Source organism: Bombus vosnesenskii, unplaced genomic scaffold (genome assembly GCF_011952255.1).
Source record: "Bombus vosnesenskii isolate JDL3184/JDL3185 unplaced genomic scaffold, Bvos_JDL3184-5_v1.1 scf7180000013349, whole genome shotgun sequence".
Taxonomy (NCBI): Eukaryota; Metazoa; Arthropoda; class Insecta; order Hymenoptera; family Apidae; genus Bombus; species Bombus vosnesenskii.
In genome coordinates this window covers 1,326,161-1,352,565 of record NW_022882985.1, presented here as the reverse complement: position 1 = coordinate 1,352,565, position 26,405 = coordinate 1,326,161, and the positions used below count along the sequence as shown (strand labels likewise).

At 28.6% G+C, this 26,405-nt stretch overlaps 4 protein-coding genes across 14 annotated transcripts; 2 read left to right on the top strand and 2 right to left on the bottom strand.

Annotated features, from left to right (window-relative positions):
• The first annotated feature begins 1,580 nt into the window (after positions 1-1,580).
• LOC117236524 (gastrula zinc finger protein XlCGF58.1-like) lies at positions 1,581-3,668 on the top strand. The gene is made up of 4 exons (XM_033499559.1): positions 1,581-2,044; positions 2,116-2,265; positions 2,567-2,734; positions 2,844-3,668. The coding sequence occupies exons 1-4, from the start codon at positions 1,910-1,912 to the stop codon at positions 3,552-3,554; spliced, it is 1,164 nt and encodes a 387-aa protein (XP_033355450.1). The 5' UTR covers positions 1,581-1,909; the 3' UTR covers positions 3,555-3,668.
• A 16-nt stretch (positions 3,669-3,684) lies between these two features.
• LOC117236521 (activating molecule in BECN1-regulated autophagy protein 1-like) lies at positions 3,685-9,817 on the bottom strand. 6 transcript variants are annotated; one of them, XM_033499547.1, is made up of 11 exons: positions 9,414-9,817; positions 8,277-8,332; positions 7,585-7,774; positions 7,432-7,490; positions 7,187-7,370; positions 6,793-6,965; positions 6,382-6,462; positions 6,030-6,301; positions 5,453-5,662; positions 5,275-5,379; positions 3,685-5,141 (listed from the first exon to the last, which is right to left on the bottom strand). In XM_033499547.1, the coding sequence occupies exons 3-11, from the start codon at positions 7,759-7,761 to the stop codon at positions 4,738-4,740; spliced, it is 1,665 nt and encodes a 554-aa protein (XP_033355438.1). In that variant the 5' UTR covers positions 7,762-7,774; positions 8,277-8,332; positions 9,414-9,817; the 3' UTR covers positions 3,685-4,737. The 6 variants fall into 6 exon arrangements, with proteins under 6 accessions (XP_033355438.1, XP_033355437.1, XP_033355441.1 ...); XM_033499551.1 differs by lacking the exon at positions 8,277-8,332 and having other exon boundaries at positions 4,823-4,978; positions 5,035-5,141; XM_033499546.1 differs by lacking the exon at positions 8,277-8,332.
• A 219-nt stretch (positions 9,818-10,036) lies between these two features.
• On the bottom strand, positions 10,037-24,058 carry LOC117236522 (UTP--glucose-1-phosphate uridylyltransferase). 6 transcript variants are annotated; one of them, XM_033499555.1, is made up of 11 exons: positions 19,105-19,347; positions 12,384-12,646; positions 12,100-12,308; positions 11,770-11,952; positions 11,458-11,663; positions 11,296-11,371; positions 11,055-11,201; positions 10,842-10,980; positions 10,640-10,777; positions 10,390-10,556; positions 10,037-10,305 (listed from the first exon to the last, which is right to left on the bottom strand). In XM_033499555.1, the coding sequence occupies exons 2-11, from the start codon at positions 12,445-12,447 to the stop codon at positions 10,093-10,095; spliced, it is 1,542 nt and encodes a 513-aa protein (XP_033355446.1). In that variant the 5' UTR covers positions 12,448-12,646; positions 19,105-19,347; the 3' UTR covers positions 10,037-10,092. The 6 variants fall into 6 exon arrangements, with proteins under 6 accessions (XP_033355446.1, XP_033355445.1, XP_033355449.1 ...); XM_033499554.1 differs by having other exon boundaries at positions 12,384-12,664; positions 19,105-19,307; XM_033499552.1 differs by lacking the exon at positions 19,105-19,347 and adding an exon at positions 23,843-23,977 and having other exon boundaries at positions 10,038-10,305.
• On the top strand, positions 23,856-25,966 carry LOC117236526 (m7GpppX diphosphatase). Its single transcript, XM_033499561.1, has 5 exons — positions 23,856-24,109; positions 24,200-24,815; positions 24,893-25,038; positions 25,195-25,531; positions 25,733-25,966. The coding sequence occupies exons 2-5, from the start codon at positions 24,461-24,463 to the stop codon at positions 25,912-25,914; spliced, it is 1,020 nt and encodes a 339-aa protein (XP_033355452.1). The 5' UTR covers positions 23,856-24,109; positions 24,200-24,460; the 3' UTR covers positions 25,915-25,966.
• Positions 25,967-26,405: the final 439 nt, after the last annotated feature.

The window sequence follows — 26,405 nt, the reverse complement described above, 5'->3', positions numbered from 1 at the left end:
AATGGTATAACGGTATCAACTTTCAAGTCTTCCATTTTGACAACAGTTTCAAGATTTTTTTCTTAGTTTACAAGATAATACTTCTGTGGTATATTGCAGTAATGCTTCTAAAGAAATGAATTGTGATACATAGTTATATACACTTACTATAGACTTATATATGATTGCTTTAATATATTCAGAACAGATGTCCGTTTTAATTATAAAGCATTCTATTGTTAAAGTGTGTCATATTATGTACTACAATTACTCTTCTTTTATTTCTTTTCTATATTTTCTAATGTTCCTAATATTTTATCTGTGCTTACTTAATATCTAAAGACATTATTTTCTTTTTTATTCGTTTTAATTAAATCTACATAGCATGCAAGATGTATATTAATTAAATTTATGATGTATAATGATATTATGAAATTTAATTTATTCTATAATTACTTGTTATAATAACGAATTTAATAATTATATTTCGGAAAGTAATAGATGCATTTACTAAAAAGAGACCATAGTAGTGTAAGTTCTTTCCTTGATGAAAATTTTTTATAAGTAGAGACTTTGTAATTGATAAGATTTAAATAATACAATTTATATATATAGAAGTAATTTACGAAGTAAGAAGTTTAACAATGAGTGCCCCCTGAGATGTATCTCTGAGTGTATGTATGTCATACATTTCAAAGGGATATTCGAAAAGATTAACTCTAGCGCATCTTATATATAATGTATATAACATATGCAATACAAACTTGCTTCATATTTCGTATAAACTTCTAACAAACTAATATTTTATAATAATAAACTGTATCTAAGAAAATGTCTTGGGATACGCATTTGTATTTATATTTTATATTATAATTTCTAAGATTTGTCAGAAATAAACAGAAATAAAAAAGGATGATATTGCATTTCAAATATATTTTCTAAATATAATTTCATTCATATACACATTAGAAATAAATAATTACGTAGTTTCTATGATCCCAATTTTTTTTAAATAAATTTTCAAGTGATTTATAGAAATGAATAGAAATATCTTTACAAAACATATATTTATTATGTTTATATTTATATACAAATTCATTCTTTATATTTAAAATTTAATCAAATAAAAATTTTAATATTTTTTAATATAATTTTTTACAATAATTAATAAAAAATATTGAATAGTATTCGAATTTAAAATACATATGTATGCATAAAGAAATATAAGATATATTCATAATAATTTTATTACGCAATAGTTCTATTAGCCAATTTTCTTTTCATATAGAAGTCTCTAATATCGAATAATTTTTAAATAATTAGAGGCCTACAATTTGTTTATTAAAGTTGTTTATCTCCTCTATACAATTTGTAATCTTCCAAATAAGATTTATATCGGTGATAAAACTAAATTTATATTCATACATGTTTTCGAAATACTGTTAGTATTTATAAAATAATTCTTAGCGATATAATATATTTGTGTTCTCTGTTTTTTTTTTGTTTTTTGTTTTAGAAAATCATTACGAAGTGATTTTTCTTGTAATTCTTTCTTCGTAATCGATTTATAGCTTTGGATGTGTAACGTTGTTTTTGTTGAGAACCACTGTTAGAATAGTTCCTATATGGTTACATATATACAGAACCTAAGTTATACGAAAACTGAATGGTATGCATTTACTTTAACTATGTGTGTATCTGTCAGTATATACATGTATACAGATGCAGATAAGTTGAAAAACAACGTACTAAAAAATGTTTAAAAACTCACATGCAACTTCTAAATTAATAACGATAGTGCATGTTTTAATAAAAAATATGAAATAATATACATAATTGTATGTATCACTTTAAGAGGTTTGTGACACAATCGTAGTATTTATTTACTCATTTTTTGGAAAATTACAACTGTATATATGATAAAAGAACAATGATGTTGCATAAAACAAACTTAAGGCTATGTCGCCTCTGTGGAAAAGAGAAACAGCAAGGCACAGATTTGTTTACAGACAAAGTTAAAGGGATTGTACTAATGTCGATTATAAATAAATATTTCTCTAAAGAGGTATAATTCAAATATACTTTCTGTAAGATATAATTTTTTAAGAATTTATTTTTATACCTTTTTTGTTACAGGTGATAAATATTTCAAACTCTGATGCATTTTCCAAATATGTTTGTAGTGATTGCGAACAAAAGATATATGTATTTGATGAGTTCTGTTTGATGGTAGCTAATGTGCAGAAACAACTTGCAGCCCCATCTTTGGAAATTGATTTTGCAGAAGTATAAAATGATTTTTAACTATTTGTAATTAAATGCATAATTCTGCTTTAAGTGTAAAATAATTTAAATTAAGAAAATTGATTTCCGCATCTTTTAAATTGAAGTTTTTAATAGTTTCATATCAATAATATGTGCACAAAATATCAATCATATAATTTCAACAGATTTTTGACTGAAGATTTTAAAAAATGACTTCAAAATAGCTCATTTAATGTAAAAAGTATTCTATTTAATTGTAGATTAATTATTACATCACAAATATTTTTTATTTTGAATAAATATATCAGTATTATATTTACAGGATATGTTATACCAGTTGAAAGAAAGTGACACACTAGTAAAAAATACCTTAAACAAGCAGGGAGTAAAGAAAAGTACATGCCCAATATGTGCTAAAAGTTTTAGATGTCAATCACATTTAAACAGGCATAAACGTATTCATACTGGACAAAGACCTTTTGTTTGTAATGTTCGTAATTATTTAGTTTATTTAAATAAGTAAACATTGAATACATTGAACACATTAGGAGATTATAAAAATCTTTTTGTATTTTAGTAAAATAGTAATGTTTTTTTAGATTTGTAAAATGTCATTCAATCAACAAGAAATCTTAATGAAGCATAAAGAAAGACACGAAGGAAAGAAACTATTTCAATGTGCAAATTGTCATCAATCATTTCGTTATAAAGTTTCTTTGAAATCTCATATGATAAATTTTCACATAGACATGGAACAGTCTGTTAATAATCAAAGTCTGCAAATGGAAAGCAATTCATTTACATGCCCTGAATGTGGTAAGCAATTTGTAACAAAATATAAGTTACAAAGGCATTCAAGATGCCATACTGGTGAGAGACCATATCATTGTACTTTCTGTTTAAAAACATTCTCTCAAACTGGTAATTTAAAAGTGCATCAAGTGAAGTATCATCAAATGAATAGTTCTGTAACTGAAATAAGAAGACAGACTCAATACGATGATCAAATAGTTGACTGTGATATACCTACAACGTTAAATAATTTCCATACAGTTAACATGTCAGAGATCGAATTGCAAAATACGATAAACGAAACTATAAATTCTACAGAGCAGAGTAGTTCGTATGCCTCAAAAATATATGAAAATTCTTTATATATTGATGAGGAAATTGAAACAATTCTGGATCGCGATCTTGGCCAATTAGGACAAAATAAATATTCTACAAATGTACAAGACAAAGTACCGCTTTGCTTAAAACAACCAGAGACTCCTGAATTACTGCACAGTCTATTATATGATGATGGTTAATTTTCGTAAGTTGACTGTATAATTGTTTATTTAAAATAATATCAAAATTATTTATATTCCGAATCCGGAATTAAGTTACATACATATTGATAATTATAAAACTATATGTAGTTCTTTTCATTAATATACATTTCTATTTTGTTAATGGTGCTATACACGCATATAATTTCTAGAAAGTAGTTTCAAACATGCATTATTAATAATTTAACAATATTTGTTAATGCTTTTTATAAGTTCTACTATTTAAAAATTTTTGTAAATAATTCTATACCTTTTATTTTTATTTGTTGTAAATAAATAATTCTATGTGTATACAAGTTATATACATACAAATTAAGTCAGTCTTGTTCAACTTACTCCATAGCTTGGAAAACTTGTAATACAACCTACTCGCCTATAGCTTTAAGAATGAGATAGAAAAGAAAAGAGATGATAATAGATCTGTTGATCTCTAAGAGATCTAGAGGAGGACAAAGCCAAATAAGGGGCTTCTTTCATGGCCAGTAGTGGTTTAAGTCATTATTCTGTATAAGGAATTTCGTCTATTACGATATATTGAATGTGACAGTAATAACAATTCATTTATATTTACTCATCAGATATGGTATTATAAATATTATATAAAAGAATACTTTCATTATCGTTAGTAGAAAAATTAACAATTCATACAACCTACTAGTTATCGTATATTAAAATATTTACTTAAATTTATTTCTTTTTATATTTAAATGTTTATTAATGTAATAAAATTAGAAAAATCTTTAAAAATATATATGAATTTATTTATAAATCTTCCATTCAAGTACCCTGCACTTTTTACTTTCAACAAATATCTACTAATATTAGCTAATACTAATACATTAGTCTTTTTGTAATATTAGAATTGAAAAAATCATCTACACAAAAGGATTTAAAAATGAAAATAATATTGAAATCAAACAAAAATTAAATGTAATAATAAAATAAAAATAAAACCGATATTTAAATTACAGCACTGTATTAAATTGCTTGTCGAAATGTATAATATTGGTGACTTAATAGTAAGTTTTATTATGTTTCTGATAATATATCCCTTGAAAGACGTGTAACAATAAACTTCTGTTTTCGTACACAATTGTTTTTCGATAAAATATCGATAAAATAATCGTCGAATTTCTATTTTTACAATAACATTATAATTACGTTAATGAAGAATAGCTAACCGGCCAGTGTTAGTAGCATAAATTAAACCTTGGCCAGGTTGTGGTGCCCACCTGATACAATTTATGCTTGTATGTCCTCCAGTTGATTGATTACTTTGTAATAAATCTCTAACCCACAACATAGTGTTCCTTTTACTCATGAAATGTAAATATTTCGCTAGATTATTAAAGTCCAAGTCTTGCATACGTGGTTTGTTACTTTCAGATTGTTTATGTGTTAGTCTGTAAATAATAGCCATAGTATATTCTTTTCCAATAGCACTCCTTGCTAGACCTACTAAAAGATGCTCCTGTGTCGGCGAAATTGATACAGAAATCACAGAATTATATACTTCCGCCCAATAAATTTCTTCTCCTAACGTTTCCCATTGTAAACTGTAAACTCCTAAAAATAACATTGTGTGGGACTGTAATATGTGATATAAATATATGTTATAATATCAAAATAATATTATTTGAAATTATACAAATACTATACACATAATGCATTTATATATTAATTTTAAAAAGTTGCTCACCTGCAGCTCCCATAAAGCATGTTGCCAATAGTTTTCCGTCCGAGGAAATATTTATGCTAGCGTCATTACGTATTTTACACTTGTGTATAACAACATTTTTTTCAGCTATAATATAAGAAGTACTTCATGAATAAATTACTCTACTTCAAATATGGAATATAATAGTGATAATATTTACAGTTTTTAATATCAGGTATTTCCCCCTTAGAGAAGTCCCATGCTTGCACACGATAACTGGAGATTCCTGAGAAGTTTAACACTACTGCTGAGACATCTTCTAAAAAATTTAATATTTCATTGCATATAAATCCTATTAGTTCTGTTTTTATATAACGAAACCCATAATCACTGTCTAAAGGTGCATGTAAAAGTATAAGGTGCCTCAGAACTATAAATTAATTAAATAGCAGATACATATTAGATGATGATAGAAAACATTTTTTGTCTGATAAATGTATAAACTCATTTTATTTTTTTAGCATTAAGACTAAAATAATAAGGAAATAATTTTTAAAACTATTTTTACTTAGAAGTATGTTTTTCTACCTAAAATATTTTTCCAGAAATTTTGAATTAAAATCTTCTAAAAGACACATTGTGTACAAATTATTTCCTCAGCATTATTTTCCAAAATTTCTTAACAATAAGTAAGTACTCAAATATGCTTTGTTCTAATTAGTCTTATAAATAACATGATTCCTAAGTCACAAAGAAAATTCTAATTAGAACTCTAAATTTTTTGTATCATTACTAACCCGAAGAAGGAGTTCTTTCATCCTCCTCATGTAGAGGATTCAACTCCCCTCTTCCTCTTCCTGTTCCCCGCCTTGAATTATAGGGATATAGTAGTATGCAGCTTTCATCAATACCTACTGATACACTATCGTGTAAATTCGATTGAGTACTGTGTGAAGGTTCGGGTCCCATGGTTCTAGACGATTGAATCGCTTCATTTTGATCAGTTCTTTCAGGATGGTTACATGGTACTTGACTATTATGCGTCGTTCTCGGAGGCCTTAAACGGGATCTGCATAATTTAATAAAAAATAATAAAATTCGATTAGTAATATGTTAAAGAATATCTAGTGATATGTATATCATACATACCTGAATACTCTTGATTCTCTTATATAATTATTTCCAATGCCTGTGATTAATTTCTTTCCTAAATTGTCAAAAGCTACATATCTGAAACATATAATCTAATATAACTATGTTTGATTCTGGCAAATATAAAATAAATGTAAATCTTAGATTTTATTATTATAGATCAGTAGTTTTTATATAATAGGCACACTACAAATATTGCAGAAATATATACTTTTTAATATAGGGAGGCAGAATAATAGAAGAAATAATAATATAGGAAATATTTTTAAATTATATTTTTAAAATATAAAAGGAAACTGATATTTTCACAAATATCAAATTTATATAAATTTGATTTACTTTATTTAGTATTTATCAAAGTTTATAGTTTATAATTTACTTTATAATACACAATGTACCATAACTTACCTTACTTTTTCTATGGTAGACTTTGTAGATATTACTGCAAAGGGTTCAGGTCGACTCCAATCCCAAAAGTGTATTTGATTATTTGTTGCTATAACAAGTAATTTTTCTGATGGATGGAAGGCAAGAGAAGCTATAACTGTCTGACTTGTCGCATTCCAAACCTTGCTATCACCCTATTCCCATAAAATATGTTGTAAATAAATAGTATAAATAGTATAACATTTTATAACTTGTAAATACTCTTATACAAAAAATACCAGTAATAAGACTGGTCAAATAATTGAGGTAGGAGTAAAGAAATTATTGGGACATTATGACCCAAGATTATCTTTCTTACGATTAAGACTTTCAGATGTCCAATAGTTTATTCTTATAGTGAAATAAAGCTACTAACCCTTAAATCCCAAACCCGTACTTGACCACCAAGGCAACCAGATGCTAGTATGTAACTAGAAGAGGGATGAAATGCAATACACCATGGAGTGCGTGGATGACCAGAAAGAATTTTAATGTTTTTTCTAGTTGCTACATCAGTAATATAAACACTGTGATTTCCATGGGCTGATGCTATTTTAGTGCTAAAATTTAATAGAATAAATTAATTTGCAATAAAAAATTGCTTAATAATTAGTTTCTTACCCGTCAGGACTGAAAACCATTAAAAATGTTGCTCTAGGATATCCTGGCAGATCATATTCCTAAAAAGAATTAAAGTAATAGATGAGATGATATTAAATATTTCTATAAGAGTAATAATTATATAATTCTATAGAGTAATAGTTCTATAATTACCAATTCTCTATGCTTTCTCCCAACTAATTTCATTTCAGCTGCTGATTCTAATGCACGTGTTGTAGTTTTATAGCATTTGTAATATAAAAGTCCCAAATCTCTAAGCATTAAGTTTTGTAATATGTTATGAGAGTGATTGCAATGAAGCAGTTCTGGTCTCTCCTTAACCTGCTCCATTTAGCAGGATATCCTGTAATATTTATAAAATTAATTAGGAAGACTGAACTAAAAATTAAATCTCTTTTGATGAAATTAATATACAAAATGTATAAAGCATAACAAAAATATTCATCAGCTTTCATAGCTAAATCTAAGCAAATATATTCAGCAGTCATTTTTACAATTTATTTCAACCTTAAAATTCACAAAAACAAGCTCAAAGTTTGTAATATTTATAAATATTACTTGATAAATTGTTCTATGTGCAGACATCATACAAAAATAATATTGATCAAATAATTAATATTTCTGACCATAAGTGTTGAATAATAATACACACCACAAAATATAAATCATAACAATACATTTCTACAAATTAACTAAAATCATATAGCAAGTACATTTATTTACAGGAGCTAATTTATGCAATAACATTAGTGCAAGAACTTTAACTTATAGTCTTGTAGACATAATTAACTGTTGTATAATTTCTTTTTTACAACAAATGTATGTGAATAAAATAAAAATTTAACCTTGAAATTTAAGACCAAGATTCATTTTTCAAATCTCCATAGCTGCAGGTATCCATTTGTGAAAGCCATGATATTTTTTTATACTCTATGCATAGGAATAATTAGAATTATTTTTCTTGTTTCAATATACATTCCCTGAATATCTGAATGCTTTTGCATAACTACAAATAAAATTAAAAAAATATTTCATTTACACCAATTTGCTTCCAGTCAGAATAAAAGGAGTGACAAAGAATTTATGAAATTATATTATTACAGCAAGCATTTTCATTTTTATGTTTTTATTGAATCCCTATTTTAATAAATTACTAAAGTTCTCTTGATAAAAATGAATTTAAACATACAGATCTGTCAAAAACAAAATGAAACTTTTTAAGGTTAGAATTAAAAATTTTAAATGGAATAACATTTTACAGGCTTAAATATTATTTTTAACACTTCCTTACAGTAAAATTTTTAACGTAATAGAAATATAGAAATAAATAAATAAATTTCTTATTCTATAAATATAAATATAATATAAACCTCAACAAATGTAATGTTATAAATATTATTATTTTTCTCTTTTTAATGAGAGAAACTCATAGTAGTCTTATATAAACAAGCCTACATAATAGTATATCTAATATATATCAAATTATTTTAGAGTATTTAACAAATATCGTAAAAATTTAGAAAAAAAATTAAGATATCTATAAAAGTTAATTTTGTATCGCATTTAATTCGCTATATATATATTTAAAAATAACAAAAAGATACTTATGTAAATAATTATTTTTAAAAAATGTATGGTATTTTTTTAAACATGCTTATAAAACTTTATTATAAACAAAGTGTTGCATGTTTGTCTGATTTCTCATTAAGATAAACGAAATACATTCATAAATTTGAACAATCTGTTACTTAAAAATTCATATACATTAAAATAACTTTTAACAAATGAAATGCGTTAAATTTAGCAGAAATTAATCTCAAAAATAAAAAATTCAATAACGAATAATCATTGAATTGTTGGGAACATGCAACATACAAAGTACAACATACAATTTGCATGCTAAACATTGTTGTTTAACACGCGTATATGTTATCATAGGAATCTACATTACATTAATTATTCAAAAGCATAGCCAATACTACCTGGAAATACAGTGGTATCTTGTTAGAATGTGGCCGTGCTGTCTGTGTTATCTGTTATCCCCACCGCTTCCTGAAGGCAACTCAGTCTTCAAATCAGATATTCAAGCTTAGAGCTCAAAATACAAAAGCAATAGAGGATAAGCATCACCGATATGTATATATACTAGTATACATAACAGTGATAAGCATAGTTTCATATCAAACACTTTAGGATCTATGAACTTTCGCGCGGGAATACCTTATAGGTTATGGAATTTTTTTCACATGCGTGTGCATTCTACACAACAGCGTTTATCTATAATTCGATACAGCTAGCGCCAAAGTTCACAATTACTTTTTGATTGATATTTTGGCGCTAAAAATGGCTATAAGGCTTTTTTATAATATAATATCGGCAAAAAGATGATTGTACGTGAAAAAACAAATTAGAAATGTAGAATAACAATTGTTCATAGAACCCTTAGTTTTAAAGAAAATAAAATTCAAAATTTATTAAATATAGATGTACCAATTTTTAAATTTTACTCTATATTCTTAATTGCCAGTTTTGAAATAATATCTATTTATTTTTATAAATTTTTTACATACGTCATCTGTAATATTAAATAAAAGTACACTATATGTATTTTTTCTTGATTTTTATATTATGCAACAGATAAACTTTCTTTTTATATATTATTTAGTGATTCAAAATACGTAAATTTCCAGAAACTATCTTATTTTCTAAAATTGTGCCTGCTGGAAGATCGATGCGTTCTCCATGGTTTGCAATAATTATAACAGTTCCTTTTAGAGTTACACCTTTTCCAAAAGTAACATCACCTGATACTGTAAGGTGGTCTAATTCCAACAAATCTGGTATAGCTGGAAATCTAGTAAGGAATTCTTTAACCTATGCGGAAAATTTTACATTAATTACAAAATATTCCAGCTGTCAAATATCTGTGATGTATAATTATAGAAATGAAACAGTAACCTTTGAAAAATGATTATCACCCAATTTTATAAGAGGTGTTGTAGGAAACATTCGTTGAGGACTCATTACTAATGAACCATTGCGAAGAATATACAAATTGCTCATAACAAGCATTAAATCTGAAGTCTTCTTCACTGGTAAGAATCTACTGCGTGGAACATTTATACCTATTTACAGATTTATATACATGTACATCCAACAAGAAAATTTAAAAGATCACGCAGAACATATAATCTTGGTTTCCTCTTACCAATACTCCCTTCAAATGATTTCATAGCAGCTCCAACAGCTGTTTCTAATTGAATAATATTTAAACCATTCGAGAAGGTCTTATTATTTACAATAATCTCCATATTCAAGGAATTCTTCTCAAGTACCCTTTCAATAGCTAACAAGATAAGAAATAAATATTACATTTATGAATTGTATAATTGGAAGAGAGAAATAAGTACCACTGAGTTTTATCCATAAATTATTTGTATTGAAAAACTTGAATGTTTTTATAGATTTGAAATCATCTACGTGGTCCTTCGGAACCTGAGCAATTTCAAGTAGGCGTAGCTTATCCTCATATTTGATTAGTGTGCCACCCTGTACAGATATATAAAAATATGCTTGTTTTAAACAATTTTAAGATTTCAATTTATAAGAAAAGATTATATTACCTTAACATCAGCTCGAGTTTTATCAGTAACTTCCATAACGAATTCGAGAGGCGAAGCTTCACGTTTGTCTAACAGTAATTTCAAAATTTTGAAATCTACGGTAGCACCTAGATTATCAATATTTGAAATGAAACAATATTCACGCCCCTGTATTGAGAGAAAATATTTGTTAAATATAAGTAATACTGTACGCGCGTCACATAATTCTTAATTTAAAAAATCATAATGTATACATATGTACCTCTTTTATAAATTTTTTTAATAAACCTGAATTTCTGAAACTTTCATAGAAGTCTCCATGACCAGGAGGATACCACCTATTAATGAGTATAAGTATCCATATATGAATAAATATGTGTATATAATAGATAAGTGTCAAAAAGTTGTTTGATATTAATCTTACGCTTCAATGTCATCATTAACATCACAGTGCTTTGCAGTCGGAAGTAAGGAATCTCTATTTATACGAGGATAACAACTTTGATTAAACGTATGAATATCAACATCTATTCCTTTATATTTTCTAATAATTCGTTGTGTATCATCATCCGTATTGAAGGAATTCATCAAAATAAGCGGGACATTTGCATTGTAAGTTCTGTTCAAATACTGCAAAAAAGAAAAAAAAAGGTAATAAATAATAAGATAAATTTCCTTTTCTCTAAACATTTCGATATAACTTTAAATCATATATATTTTATAATACTATAGTTACCTCAATTTGTTGTACAGTCAAATCTAGGAACGTAAGCCCATTACGTACTGCTATTACAGATTTAGGACCATGGCATCCCATACTAGTTCCCAAGCCACCATTCAATTTTATAACGATCAGCTTGCTTAAAAGTGCCTTCATTTCTTCTCCTTCCGGAGTTGGCAAGGAATTGTAATCTCTTATCTAACAATATAATTAAATTTTTTCTAATTATAATTAAACTTATCTTGGCTTTTCAATATCTTTTTCAAGGAAAAATGTTACAAAATGACAAGGCAATTCGCTATATTCAATTACGTTTGCAATTTTAAGTTAAAAATTATTATTTACCGCATCGTCGGGCAGCTTCTGTATACGATCCCATTCTAGCGAAGGTCCTTCCTCCTGGAGGAACCGTTTGAAGAGGTGAGTGAAGCCGTCGAACTGTCGATGGACCTCCTCCTTGACCTCCCCTGTTGCGCTTTCCTCGAGTTTCTCTAGTTCATGTTGGAGTTCGTTCAGGGCATCCCTCTTAGTTCTTTCGCGGAATGCCTGTGTATCTGAGGGACTGCGTTGATGACCGCGTGCCTGCGGATTTATTCACCAGGATATTTGAAAAACAGAGCGATAAATACCTTGTCTCCTGAAAAATTCGTTGGGCCTGTCGTCGCCACCATCCAATTTCGTAAGATCGTGCATGACGTATGGACGGTTCCTTATATTTTCTTTCCCGTTTTCTTTTTTTTTTTTTTATTTATTGTCCCTTTCTTTTTAGAATGTTACTTTTGTTTAGATTTATTCGAGATTGTTACCGAAAGAACTTGTTAAGAAGGAGCAACTCGTTAGGCAGCCTTATGGAGAAAGAAGATACTATTTTCCTGGTTCCCTTTAAACGATCCTTAATCAAACGAAGATCCTAATGGTTTGAATATATTTCTGTTTACGCATTCTTGGTGACACCGTCAATGATTATTTTGTTTCTCGATCGTTGTTTCTTTTCGGGAAAATGAATTGATATTTGATAAATGAATCAAGTTTTAGATATATACAGTGGTATGAAGGTGATTTGAACACTTATAGAAACCTTCTGCGAATGTATTATGAATCTTATACGAAACACTTTTAAATTTCATTAGCATTGTAATGAGACACGACATTAGCATTGTTATGATTTTGGCGAATATTACTATATAAAAACATAATCTTGTAGAATTGTTAAAGTAGAATCGAGTAATTTCAGTAAACGGATATATGTATCCTGATAAAAATATTTGTAACAATTTCTGTTTAAATAGAGATTATTTACAGTTGCAGATTTTTCAATTAAAGACAATGCGACAAAACTACGAGACAAGATATTTTTTTATAAAATAAATAGCAATAATTCATGAAAAATAATTTCTATTTATCCATTAATATGTAATGTGTACTACCACTTTTGTTTCTTATCATTTCGATTATTCTCTTCAGTAATAATTCATGAAATTTGTGTATAACCAGTAATTTCTACTCATTTAAAATACGGTTGTTTAACTCTTTTATAGTATTGAATTGTCTGTCGTGTGCATAAACTTGTCGCGCAAAGAACTAGCAGCTTTAACAATGTTCAGATCTTGAGATTTGTGGAACCATAATAATACTTCGATATTTTTTGTTTCCAGACTTTGCATAAATTGAAAAAAATAAAATTTTGTGTAGCCATTTCATAAGCATATTTAATTAACAGTATTTGGATTGTTTAAACATATAGAGTTTACTCTTCATTTTATCGGAAACAAACTTGATATTGCTTTTACCAGCATGATCTATAGTTGCCTACACCGTAACACCCTCTCCACCCATTTATCTTTTCTGTTTAATGAGTATCTCCTTTCTGAAGTCATAAACAATAATGAAAGCCATTAGAACCATTCTAAATTAAAGCGTTCGTCTGAAAATATTACCTCCTTCCATGTTTTGTTTCACTTTTCTCTCCGCGAAATCAAATCGTGTTTTCTCCAGTACTGTCTTCGGAAGTTTTAGCCGGTTCAACTGGCTTACTCCTTTAAGGGGGGGCTAATTCTACCTTTTTTCTGAGACACGCCCGAATAATCGCTGCCATTGCCGTATTTTTCAATTTTAATCGTATTTCAAATTTTATACAATATTCTTCGAATGTCATACTTCAATGTACTATTGGTTTTAATAAAGAGATTTTAACTGTGTCGTCACGAATAATTCACAAAAACATGCCTTATTTTGTACGAATTAACCTTAGCCCCCCCCTCCCCCTTAATTATTCATTGTACATTCCTTATACTTGTATTGGCTACGTCTTCTGTTGCAATTTGCCATGTTATGAAAGCTGAATTCAATGTCACCCTTAACGAGTCAGTTGTTTGCGACGTCTTTGAGAAGTGTGTACCCAAAATGTGTCGCGAAAAGTAAGCGATGACGAGTATACTAGTGAAACACAGAGTATGTATGGTTGTTATAATATAGAATTAAGTTGTAATGAAATGACTGTTTTATTTCTTAATTTATTACCGACAGAGTCCATCATAACACAAAATATTGCTATTTCTTCATATTTGGCAAAAACGGCTAACTGGTTGAAACGGCACGTCTTTCTCGAGTAATTGTAGCTTTCGGGCGTCCACCGGCATGCTTTTCCGAGTACCTTTTCGAATCCTTTAGATAGTTATGTAAAGTAAGGCGGCTATTTTAATATGCGCGGTACTTTTGTCAATGAAAACTTTTCCTTTTACAAGCTACTCATTAATTTGCTTCCACGAGGCATCTTACTGTATATTTAACGTAAGGACTAGCATTTTTCATATACAGGGTGGTTGGTAACTGGTGGTACAAGGGGGTGATTCTAGGCGAAAAAAGAAGTCGAAAATATAGAATAAAAATTTTTCGTCTGAGGCTTCGTTTTCGAGAAAATCGACTTTGAATTTTCGCTCGGTACGCGTGCACTTTATCGCGTCTCGTTATAACGGATCTCACTGTAGATCGTCGTCTCGATGGAAAAATTAAAAAAAAATTGTTATTCTATATTTTCGACTTCTTTTTTCGCGTAGAATCACCCCCTTTCCGCTTGTACCATCAGTTACCAACCACCCTGTATAACACATCCAATAACACAAAACTAATTACTACGGCGAAAATTACACGAATAACTCATTACTTTCCGCCTTGTAGTTTTGTCGCAAAGAAAATATGTTTATGTTGATTATCCAAATTCTGGGAATGACAGCCTTCGGTGTTTCGTAGAACTGAACAGTAGATATGCTTTTATATTGTAAAGTAAACAATAGCGTTACGAATGAAAGAAGAAGATTCCTGAGTGAGAATTCCTGAGTTAAATATAATTTTTCTCAATTTTCGTGCATGTCTTGTAGCTTTGTCGCAGTGTGTAATTATTAATTGCAAGGACAAAGCTATAAATAAAATTATCGTAAGTAATTTTCCACACGAAGTAATACATTCACAAATGAATAAATGAATTTTATAAATACTAATATCTTGATAAAACCAATGCGAAAGACGTGTAGCTGCGTACAGTGCACATTGATATTATATTAAGCTGCTTTTATCAAAATCATTATCGACATGCGAAAATCACTCGAAGCTGTCACCTTAAACCACGTGAATACCGTCTTTGTTCTAAGGAAAGACTAACTTCAAAAAGATTATCGTCAGATCCCAAGACGAGGTTTCAGTTGAATTTAACGAGTTCTTGTTTTACGTAAATACATAATTTTTGTTTTCTATCTAACTCGAGATAAACATACCTTTTGAACATAAATATTATATTTTGTTCTTAATTGTCACTGTATAATTGTAGAAAAATACATCGTTTTAGCAATTAAAATAGAATACTTATCGGACTGGTTAAACTAGGTAATAAATAATATTAGAATTAGATATTTTCTGTGAGTAAAATGAACAAAAGTAAGATAAAGGTATTAGTCACATTCATTTTTTAAAGAACCTTAAGAGTCGTCCGATAAAATTCACTAGATAAATATTCGCCGATTCATCGGTAATCGTCAAACAAAAAAAATATATATATATATATATATATATAAAGAAAAGATAAAAGTGTTAAAAGTTCAATGCGCTTATCAGCTTTTTATATCGTGTAAAATATTATTCTTTTTTAATTCGAACATTCGGTCTAATAAATTTTGACTGACATTAAAATCCAAGGAATGGAATATAATCTGGATGAATTACATGGTATTTGGATTATTCATGCTGAACCCTGAAAGTATGTAAATGGTTGTACTCTAATCAAATATGTCAAGTATAATGTAATAACTGAAACTTGAAAGTAATTGTAGGCAAATATAAAAATTACGTTAGAACATTAAATTGTGAGAAATCAATTTTGTTATTTATTACTATCTTCTGTCACTCTATCCTCAACATTAGACACCCGTGATAAATTATACCAATAAATAATGATGATTATCAGTAACAAATGTGATAGTAGACAATTTTTACAAATTTTCGACTTCTTGTATTTTTAAACGTAATATACAAGCTAAGTTGCGAAATACATATCTATATAATCAATATTTAAATAATCGGTACAAAAGCGAGAAAAATTCTTCATGACATCTTATAGTAAGCGTTTACGTCGTAGCAATTTTTAACAAGTATTTTTTAGATTCCAAGAGTAAATAAAAAATTCTTGAAATAGTTTTTCTGATCTATTAGTGTAAAAGGAGCCTCTGAAAGTAGGTTTTTCCATAGAAACCGAAATTCACCCTACGATTTTTAAATAGCAACGTATATATTCCTTTTCACGCTCTTGAATTATACGAATAATCAATCCAAAGAGACACGTGAAAAGAAAAGTACATAATGTCGCTTAAAAACTGCAAATTGACTTCACTTTTTATGGAAACGAGATACTTTCATATGTTTCTTCGTATCGAATCGTTACGCAATTAAATTAATAATTTTAATATTTTTTAGCTTTCTCTGTTCAAATTTACCAACTTACGAGGTAATATCGTATTACGAGGAAGAAACGAAAAGTTCGTTTAACGAACGATAACGAATATTGTTCGATCGTAGCGAATAGATGAACTGGTCTTTGCATTCATTCCTCCTTCATAATTTTTATTTCTCAGATAGATAAGAAACATGAAAACGGCTGATTATTCCCTCTTCGCAACAAAGGACTATTCAAGTATTTAAAGGGATGATTGTGACATCGCTGAAACGATACATTATCTTCTACAATTTCTTTGAAAAGAAAACTCTAAACAAAACGTTATTTATGAAAGGATGTTATCTCATTTATTGCATGAAAAATTGCATTTTATTTAATTAATTCACTCTGATTATTTCAACTGCATTATCTTACTTTTTATATTCCTATTTCCTTTGCAATTACTTACAATTTAAAAAATATTATATAATTTGTGCTTATAGTTTCAGAAATCTTCAAAAGTTCATATATATATACATATATAATACATACATATAATACATACATTATACATATATAATGTAATGAATTCGTTAATGAAATGAATGAAAATATTAATAATTAATATATAAATATTAGTAATTAATAATCTCCGGATCTTTTATGTATTTTTTTTAAACATATAAGAATACATACTGCATATAATATTGTGATATCCAAAGTAAAGCACCTATTTATTGTATATAGTATATGAAACAAATTTCTATTTAGATTTCATTCCGTTAATAATGTTCATAAAAATAGAAAATTGCATAACTATCTGCAGTCTGTTCATCGCGTACTCATAGATTATGAGACATAAAAAAAGTGGTAAGTAATATTAATTTCCATTCGTGTAGAACATTCTGAAATTATACGGAAAAATGATAGGGCGCAAAAAGGGGGATCATGACATGCATTAGGAATTATCGCTAACGTAATACCCATGACAAGTGCGTTTCTGTTGATCCCTTTTAATAACACTGCTTTAAAGCAAACTCGAGATGCCAACACTCATGATGTAACAGCGAACATATTTTAATCGTATTGTGTTAACATGCAATTGCTAGATCTTAGATAACAGTGTGCATATGACAAAGCATTTATAAACAACGATTGCACTCAATCTAATCGCGGCTTGAATCGACATTTTCGATGATTGATTCGTTTAATTATTGTTATCTACTGAGTGTGACAATGTGCTTTTCTAGAAGCAATACAAAAAGCTGCTCTTTAGACAGACAATAGAGAATTGCAGAAGTTACATGTGAATGAATGGAAAGTTCATATGTATTTAAATTTACCAACTTGTATTATGTACAAAACGTAAATACAAAAAATAAATACAAAATACATAAAAGATCAGACGGTCGTAAAACGCGACTTATATTTCATTGAACGTAGTAGACATAACGATTTGTTTGTGTGATGTAATGTAGTAGATAAGTGGAACGAATTGTATATGTTGAATACAAGAATGATGTCAGTGTCGAAAGTAAGTTTTGAGAAAATTACTAAATGAACATCACTGTGTATTCAACTGATTAAATAGGAATTACCAAATTGGATATTTTCTAGGCGTAGCGATATTTCTATAAAACTATTTATGATATCTTTATTTTTCTTTTTCTTTAAGTTTGATTGTTATAATATGGATATTGTTATAAATTTAATTATCAGATAAAAGGTTTAGAAAGAAGAAGCTAGACAAATATTTAAAATCATCCAAAAAGGTTGTTTTCAGTTATATAAAGTCACGATAATTCAGGAAACGGTTATAAAGAAGACAGTAACTTTCATACTACTTAAATATAGGCTAGTAAAAGGAATTTTTGTAAATCTTTAACGAGAATTATTTTTCAAAATATAAATAAACTAGCTATTTATACAAATTAATAAACAGTTAATAATACTTTTACATAAAATAGAGAGATATAATAAACGACTTTATTATCTACTTAATATCTATGTAATATTTGAACAAACGTGCTAGTTAGAAAAATGTAATCCCCGAGATAAAAATAAAGATCGTGTTACATACAGGTTTCCGACAGAATACAAGTTCTGTTAACATAGTCAGCATTGACTTGCAAAAGTCATAACGACTATTTCAAAACCATGAAACCGAAATTTCCAACAGGTACAAAGAAAAGGACGTACGAATTTATTCGTACGTTTTGTGCGAAACTCGCGTAAATACTCTGACGACGTTCTTGCATTCGGTATTATGATTAACTTTGTCGCATTTGTGTATGGTATAGTCGCGCTTTGTAACGAGAGATGAACTGGTAAATCGTTATCACTGATTTTGAAGAGAAATCCGAAAATCCTAGCAAAACCATGGAAAACAACACCCTCTGTTTCTTTCCTCCGGGTACACGATCACTTACATTCAACAAGTATACCATTCACATATAATATATCTGTATATCTCTCTTAAAGCTCAATGAGAAGAGCGTGAACGTTTGCGCGCGCGTCAATTTTCCACTCGTGCAGAAAAACGTGCGAACAATTGTTTAAATTCTCGTCGGGGCGACGTGTGACGCATGCGGACTGAGCTTTCCGATCCTCGAACGAACGAAACCTGACTGAACGCGACACGAGCGCCCGAGTCAATGTATCTTGGAGGAGCGTCGACGTGTTGTCATCGCGGTATAAATCGTCGTATCTCGATAGGAAGCACGTTTCCTATGGCTTCGAACTTCATTTTTAACAAGTGAATCGCCTTATAGCCAGGTTGTAAGCATTTATTAAACGATACAGCCGAGATATAGCCAGGTTGTAAATTACAGAATTAATCAATGACAACCATTAATTTAACGCTTAGCGTTTTAAGGTTAAACCGTAAGACTAAACTGTTTTAGTACACTGAACAATAGGAAGGAAAAGTATTAATGATATATAACAATAATATGGCGGAGATGTAGAAATAAAGAGAGCAATATTTTCCATATTATTAAATATATCTAAATTTATGAAACTGTATATTACATATATACCTACGGACGCTTATGGTGGTACATAAACGTATACAAACAAACATTAGTTACACTGTTTGGTATAACGAAATAAGATTCATGTATGGTAACATTCCATCGTGACAAACAATAGGAAATACTTATCGTTAGTACTATCTATTCCCACTTCATTATGAGTAGTTATCTGTTAAAGAGGGAAGCCTATAAAATATTATTTACAACATGAGCATTGATTAATACTACTATACGAATTTTGTCTCGACAAAATATTATATTACCATGACGTGAATCTTGTCTCGTTATGACTTACCAAATAATATGACTAATTTTTACGTATACCTATAATTAATTTTTATCTTATTTACAATATATGTAGGTGTCTGTGTATAATATATAGTTATGTATATTTGTATATATTTAAAAATGCATTGAAGAGAACGTCTTTCCTTTATTTCTATATTCGAACTGTACGAATACTTTTCTCTTTTACTGTATGTTTGTAAAAAATATCTTGCGACTTCTCTGTACGTTTTCAAATTGGCTTCAAATTCAAACAATACAATTGTAACAGTCGTGTCTCGTTACAATGCTCATACAATACCAAAATGTTTTATATAATACGTCCGATATATAGACCAAAGTTTTCCTTCGTAAATAAGCCACTACATGCGCGACGACCAAAGACATAGTTTTTGAAACTGTTATCGAGCTGTCCTCTGGCCATGAATTTTATCATAATTGGTCCAATCAACGTGACTTTGCAATTGTGGTAGTATAATCGACTCGATATCAAGTGATTTGTGATCGCTGACGAGGTCGTGTAATAGCATCACGAGATTAGAATTTCTTATCTGACCGCGTGTCTGTGCTCCTTATCCCAATAAAACACCATTCAAAGTTCTTTCTCGATTTACATATATGTACTGCGAAAGTGCAAATGATAGCAAATAGGAAAATACACGTAATGGTTGACGACGTAAGCGCCACGATTTTAATGAGCAATGGAATAATTTGATCTCTCTCAACGACGACATACATTTGAACTTTGCTTTACTTTTTGCATTCTATTTCGTTCTATAGACGCAATTTAATCCAGATATGTGGAATTTTTTTGTGATATTTCCAAAGCGATGCTATTGTTGTTAATCGACTCTTAAAAAGTGGCTACTCATCGTGAAAAATAGTGGATGATATCTGAACAATTGCGAAACATAATAGGATTACTTTTCAATCGTCTTTTTGATAGGATAGTGGACATATCTAAGTTCATGCAATAGATACGACAAATACAGTACGCATGTAAAATATCGCACAAGTATACGCACGAGAATTGCCAAGTAATGGAGCAATTTGATATTTTATACTCGTGTATTATATAATATACACGAGGAATTAGTAATTCTTTCAATTGCTGTTGCATCATGTTATTTTTATTCGAACTATATATTATATTTCCAACATACTAAATTTTTAATTAGTATAAACTTTACGCCTTTTAAACTAGTAGTAGTTAAAATATTAAAACTCGAATACTAATTTAGTCGACTGGTGAGAAATTTTAGTAAGTCGCTTTGTGTAAATGCAAATTTAGTCGAGTAGCTTAATCGACGGTCGACTAAGTGGTTGACTGGCAAAGGCTACCAGGTAAAGAACTCTAGTCGACCAGAAAATTTATCAAGTTGGATTCAGTGATCGATATTGAACACAACTACGTTTTACTAACAACTATACAACTAAAATTTGCGTTCGCACATGCAATTTTACTTGCCATTCGACCTTTAATCGACAGTCGATTAAGCTAGTTAACCAAATTTCCATTTACACAAAGCGACTTACTAAAATTTCTCGCCAGTTGGCCGTTCAATCCACCCGCTTGTAGCCATCCTGAAGGTTATCATTCAACGAGATAAATCTTGACACGTGAATCTTCCGTCGGTTTGAAACTTTGCAAAAAAAGAATTAATCACAGTGAGGGAACCAGAAGGTTATCAGTGTTTAGGATTGAAAAATATCGGAATAAACTACTCGAATTGAGTCAACAATTCTTCAGTAAGATTATCTGAAGGTAGTGTGTTACGAGTACGAGTCGTTGACTCGCCCCTATCTTCCAATAATTGTAAGTTGTGGCCTCAGAAAAAATATACATATGTAATAATTGATAACACGAAAAAAAACGATAATATTGAAATTTTAGGAATAATAATTTTAACAAATAATGTATGAATAATTTTTATAATAAATGAATTTAACGCATAATTGTTATAATAAGTTAATAAGTTGCTAATAACCAAAATTGATGCGACTCAGCCAATATTTAAAAGAATTTGATGAATAATAACTAACTTTCATAATAAATAAATTGTTTGCAGACGAATAAAATTGTTTTGATGCATTTCCTTACAATTTATATGCATATAAAATAACTGGCGAAATTTTATATACGATATACTTATCGTAAGTAAACCTCATAAAAGTAAGCCTCGCGTCTTCTGCAGTCAAATGAAACGTAATCGCAAACTATCTCACACTATCTTGCGTAATAAATGTCTTACAAGGAAGAATATATACCAATGTTTGCCCGTAGTCGAGATGAGGTGTTTTATACGTAGGAAAACTGCCAAGTAGTCTCACTACTCCAATAATTGAGAGCAATATTAAAAACATGTGTTTTCTAAATGAAACCAATTTTAATATCGTACATTTAATATCGAATATTACAATATTTTCTATATAATAGTTTAGACGAACCAAAATCTGTTTTTATACAACATTCTCTGAAATAAACTATTTACTTTCGATTTATTATAATTATATTATGGAATTTATATTTCATATTATGTTTTTCCTTGTGTTTACTTTTTTAATATAATTGCTTAATGTTTCATCGTCTTCTCACGTCGATAATTGTTTATTTGTGAGCCTCTATTACCCGAACTACGATTGAGTGTAATTTCGTAATACATAAAAGACTTATTCTTATAATGAATGCTATACATGCGTGTAAACGTCTATTATAGGAACTGTTCGGTTATCCGAACTACTCCATCCTCCCACTTGTTCGGATAAACGAGTTTCTAGGCATGTAGATTGGAAGAGTACGATCATAAAAAAGGATAAAGCTCCGCGCGATTAAAAATAGCCAATGTTAAAGAAATTTTCTAAATTTTCTAAAAATATTACTTTCTTAGCATACTGTCGTACTTCCTATCATAGTGTGCCATATACTCTTGTGACATGAAACAAATATTTTTATATTAACGTAATAAGCAAACGAAATTTTTATTTTACAAATTGCTTGGCAACATGAATGAATGAATGAATAAACCTGACCATAATATTTCAATGTAATAATTGTTTTCATACGATTTTTGAAATATTTATCGTAAAATAAATATACGAAGTAAAATCAAAATAAATCTTTAAATATATAGTATCAAATTAGTAAACTGCAATTTTAATATTCTAAAAGATATGTATTCGCATAAAAATCCGCAGTGTAATAATAATAAATAATTGTTATACTATATAACCTCATACCATTGAAATTAATAATAAGCAATGTTTCCTTAATTCCTTACTATGACTTTTAGACTTCGTTACAGTACTCTTATGACAGCTACGGCCTACAGATAACCTTCTGTTCTCGAAATAATATATACCTATATATTATACAAAATGTCTATAATTTGCATTTATATTTGCGATCTTGACGTTTCATATTTATATATCTATTTTTATTTTACCCTCCATAACATAATGACAAGGAAAGTTATTCAAAGATATCATGTGTTCGACATATCTTAAATGATATAATCCGATTAAAATCACGCATAAACAAAAAGCAAAATAATTGATCATATGAAATAAATAATAAGTCATAATGATCGCAGAAAAAATACACATAACCTCAACGTGTAAGAAGGGTAAGATTTCTGTGTATATACAAAATTAAGACGTTACCACAAAAATGCATCGATTGTTATTTGACAATTTGAAAACATTTAATAGATAAACGAAACATATGAGTATGTTATAAATTAACATTAAATTTTAAATAAATATTCTACAGTATAAAGCTACGAATATTTATAGTGAATCAATGTTTCAAGATAAAAATGGAGGGGGGTAGGAAACGAATAGATTTTTTTACCTTTCTGTCATCTACTTGTAGCATCGTTATTAACCTCCTTAGTCCACGTAGAAGCTGTTTCCTAATGCTCGTCTTCGGTAATCTTGCAAAGGTTACCAAAAGATAAAGTCTTCACTTTGGATCTCGGCCACCGTGTTTAGATTTTATATGTACCTATATATGTAGCAGTTGTACTCAATCTATGGATCCGGTAGACTATCAGACAACGTACAGTGCATACACATGCCATTGGCGAATTAAATCTACATATATGTAAATTATATATATGTATGTATATCTGCGACATAATCAATTATTCATTCTTGTAATATATATAAATACAGACATGCGTTAAAATAGCAATCATTGTGTTGATAGGAATTAGATGATTCTCATTCTTATATAGATTATACATTTGTATATGTATACTAATCTACTATATATAGGTTATGCGTATAACCTAAGAATATTGCTTAACTTAATAATCAACAGTCAGTGATAGACTACACCAGAAAAGGTAATGTAATTTTATGGAAAGAAAAATAACGGAGGAAATGTTATTTATGTAATGTTTTTAAATCAATCATATGTAATTTATGAATTAACATTGAGAGCTATTTGAAGAAAACGTCATCAACAATGGCTGAGATATCTTCTAATACCAGTGCGGATGAATGTACTCCAACGAAAAAAATTAAAATAGAAACAGAAAATGAATGCAAAAATGTCACTAGTATACATGACGTAGAATTCTGCTCATCTACATTTAATATAAAAAAAGTTTTGCAAAATAATTGCACAAGGAAACAGATATGTATAGAGGGTGCTTTTAAAGGATATGAAGGTTCGGCGATTATTTTATTGGAGAAACAAAATTTTTCGGATGATGAAGCAGCTTTGAAAGAATTATTTAACAAAGACACAGTTTTACACAAACTTTATAACAATAATATTTATGGGAACTATGAGTGTTATCCTCTTAAAAAATATAATGGTAGACTATAGTGAATTTATAACCTCATTTTCCTTTTTCTTCTTGCTTGATTCTTGAAAACTTTTGTATGATTTAAGGTATAAATGCGACGATAATACATCCTGCAACGGCAAAACATATCGAAAAATTTCGGAGGAAAGATCTTCATATCATAGATGAAACTTATGAACTATATCAAAAAATTACTCTTCCATATATAGAGTCAAGCAGTTTTTCTATAGAAGTATGTGTACAAAAAAATAAGTATACAGAAAAAGTATAATATGCAGGAAAAAACAAACAAATATTCAATAGATTTTCATGCCAAATATATGAAAATTTAATTTGCTTTTACTGCTATAAGATTTATTTATTAGATTGAATTCTTTTATTTTTTTAGTGGGTATATAATATTTTGGAACATAAGGCAGAACAAGATAAAATTGTATATGAAGATAAAGATGAGAAGACTGGGTTTATAATAGTAAATGATTTGAAATGGGATGGGCAAACAAATACATTAAAATGTATAGCACTTCCGTTTCAAAAGATTCAATGTATTAGAGATTTGAATGCATCTCATCTTCCTCTACTAAAGAATATAAAAGAAGCTGGAACTGCTGCAATTGCTGAAAAGTTTAATGTACCTGCTTCTCAACTTAGAATATATTTACATTATCAACCATCCTATTATTATCTCCATGTTCATTTTGCATATCTCATGTTTGAAGCTCCAGGTAAGTTTAAAATAAATATTTTGGTTTATTTTTATGACTTGCTGCTGTGCCTACATCTACGAAATAAGCTTGTTTTATAATAGATAATGTAATAGATAAGAAAAATAATTAATCTTCCAATCTTGTATAATTATTTTACAAATTTATATTATGTTTTAAAAACAAATGTATCACAGGTTTTCAAATGTTTTTCTTACATAGGTATATATGTGGAGAAAGCACATCTTCTATCTACAATTATAAGAAACATTGAATTAATGTCAGATTATTATACAAAGGCTGTACTGTCATATGTTGTTGCTGAAGGAGATCCTTTGTATACTAAATTTGTAAAAGAAGGAGTTATAAATGAAGTATCTAAATCTAAAACTACAGAAGATTGAAAAATAGGACAAGAATAATTATGTATTAAAGTGATTGTAATTGTTTTATGAACATTACAAATCAAATTAATATCATTTACAAGTATAATTTTATAATTTTAAATTATTATAAATTCCATTTAATATGCTTTGTAATTAATAAATATTTTATATAAGAATCATATTAATCGTTTTTCACTTGAAAATGTTAAAAAAGACTGTATCTGCAATGAATTCTTATCGAATTGACGTAGTCTCTTTGAAAAAAGATAATGTATAAATAAGACTGTAAGATTTAGAATATTTTAAATATATTTAGTCAATAGGTTATTGACAAGAACATTCGTGAAGTATTTGTAATGATGTAATGAAAATGAATATTACTTGTAGCAATATATATTAGTATATAAATAGTACAATTAAAAAAGGGCTTTTCAAATATATTTTTCATTTTAATATTGACAAACTACGTTTACTCAATTAAATAACAAAATATTATCTTTATATGTAAT

What these genes read in the sequence shown, in the direction of transcription:
- LOC117236524 (XM_033499559.1), top strand. Translation starts at nt 1,910, where the DNA reads ATGATGTTGCATAAAACAAACTTAAGGCTATGTCGCCTCTGTGGAAAA. An exon ending in TGGAAATTGATTTTGCAGAA is followed by an intron (nt 2,266 to 2,566) that starts GTATAAAATGAT and finishes TTATATTTACAG; the next exon opens with GATATGTTATACCAGTTGAA. An exon ending in AAAGACCTTTTGTTTGTAAT is followed by an intron (nt 2,735 to 2,843) that starts GTTCGTAATTAT and finishes ATGTTTTTTTAG; the next exon opens with ATTTGTAAAATGTCATTCAA.
- LOC117236522 (XM_033499552.1), bottom strand. Translation starts at nt 12,447, where the DNA reads ATGCACGATCTTACGAAATTGGATGGTGGCGACGACAGGCCCAACGAA. An exon ending in TTTATGGATAAAACTCAGTG is followed by an intron (nt 10,778 to 10,841) that starts GTACTTATTTCT and finishes TTATCTTGTTAG; the next exon opens with CTATTGAAAGGGTACTTGAG. An exon ending in ATCATTTGAAGGGAGTATTG is followed by an intron (nt 10,557 to 10,639) that starts GTAAGAGGAAAC and finishes ATCTGTAAATAG; the next exon opens with GTATAAATGTTCCACGCAGT.
- LOC117236526 (XM_033499561.1), top strand. Translation starts at nt 24,461, where the DNA reads ATGGCTGAGATATCTTCTAATACCAGTGCGGATGAATGTACTCCAACG. An exon ending in TCCTCTTAAAAAATATAATG is followed by an intron (nt 24,816 to 24,892) that starts GTAGACTATAGT and finishes GTATGATTTAAG; the next exon opens with GTATAAATGCGACGATAATA. An exon ending in CAAGCAGTTTTTCTATAGAA is followed by an intron (nt 25,039 to 25,194) that starts GTATGTGTACAA and finishes TTATTTTTTTAG; the next exon opens with TGGGTATATAATATTTTGGA.
- LOC117236521 (XM_033499547.1), bottom strand. Translation starts at nt 7,761, where the DNA reads ATGGAGCAGGTTAAGGAGAGACCAGAACTGCTTCATTGCAATCACTCT. An exon ending in TACGGGTTTGGGATTTAAGG is followed by an intron (nt 6,966 to 7,186) that starts GTTAGTAGCTTT and finishes TTATGGGAATAG; the next exon opens with GGTGATAGCAAGGTTTGGAA. An exon ending in TCTACCATAGAAAAAGTAAG is followed by an intron (nt 6,463 to 6,792) that starts GTAAGTTATGGT and finishes TATATGTTTCAG; the next exon opens with ATATGTAGCTTTTGACAATT.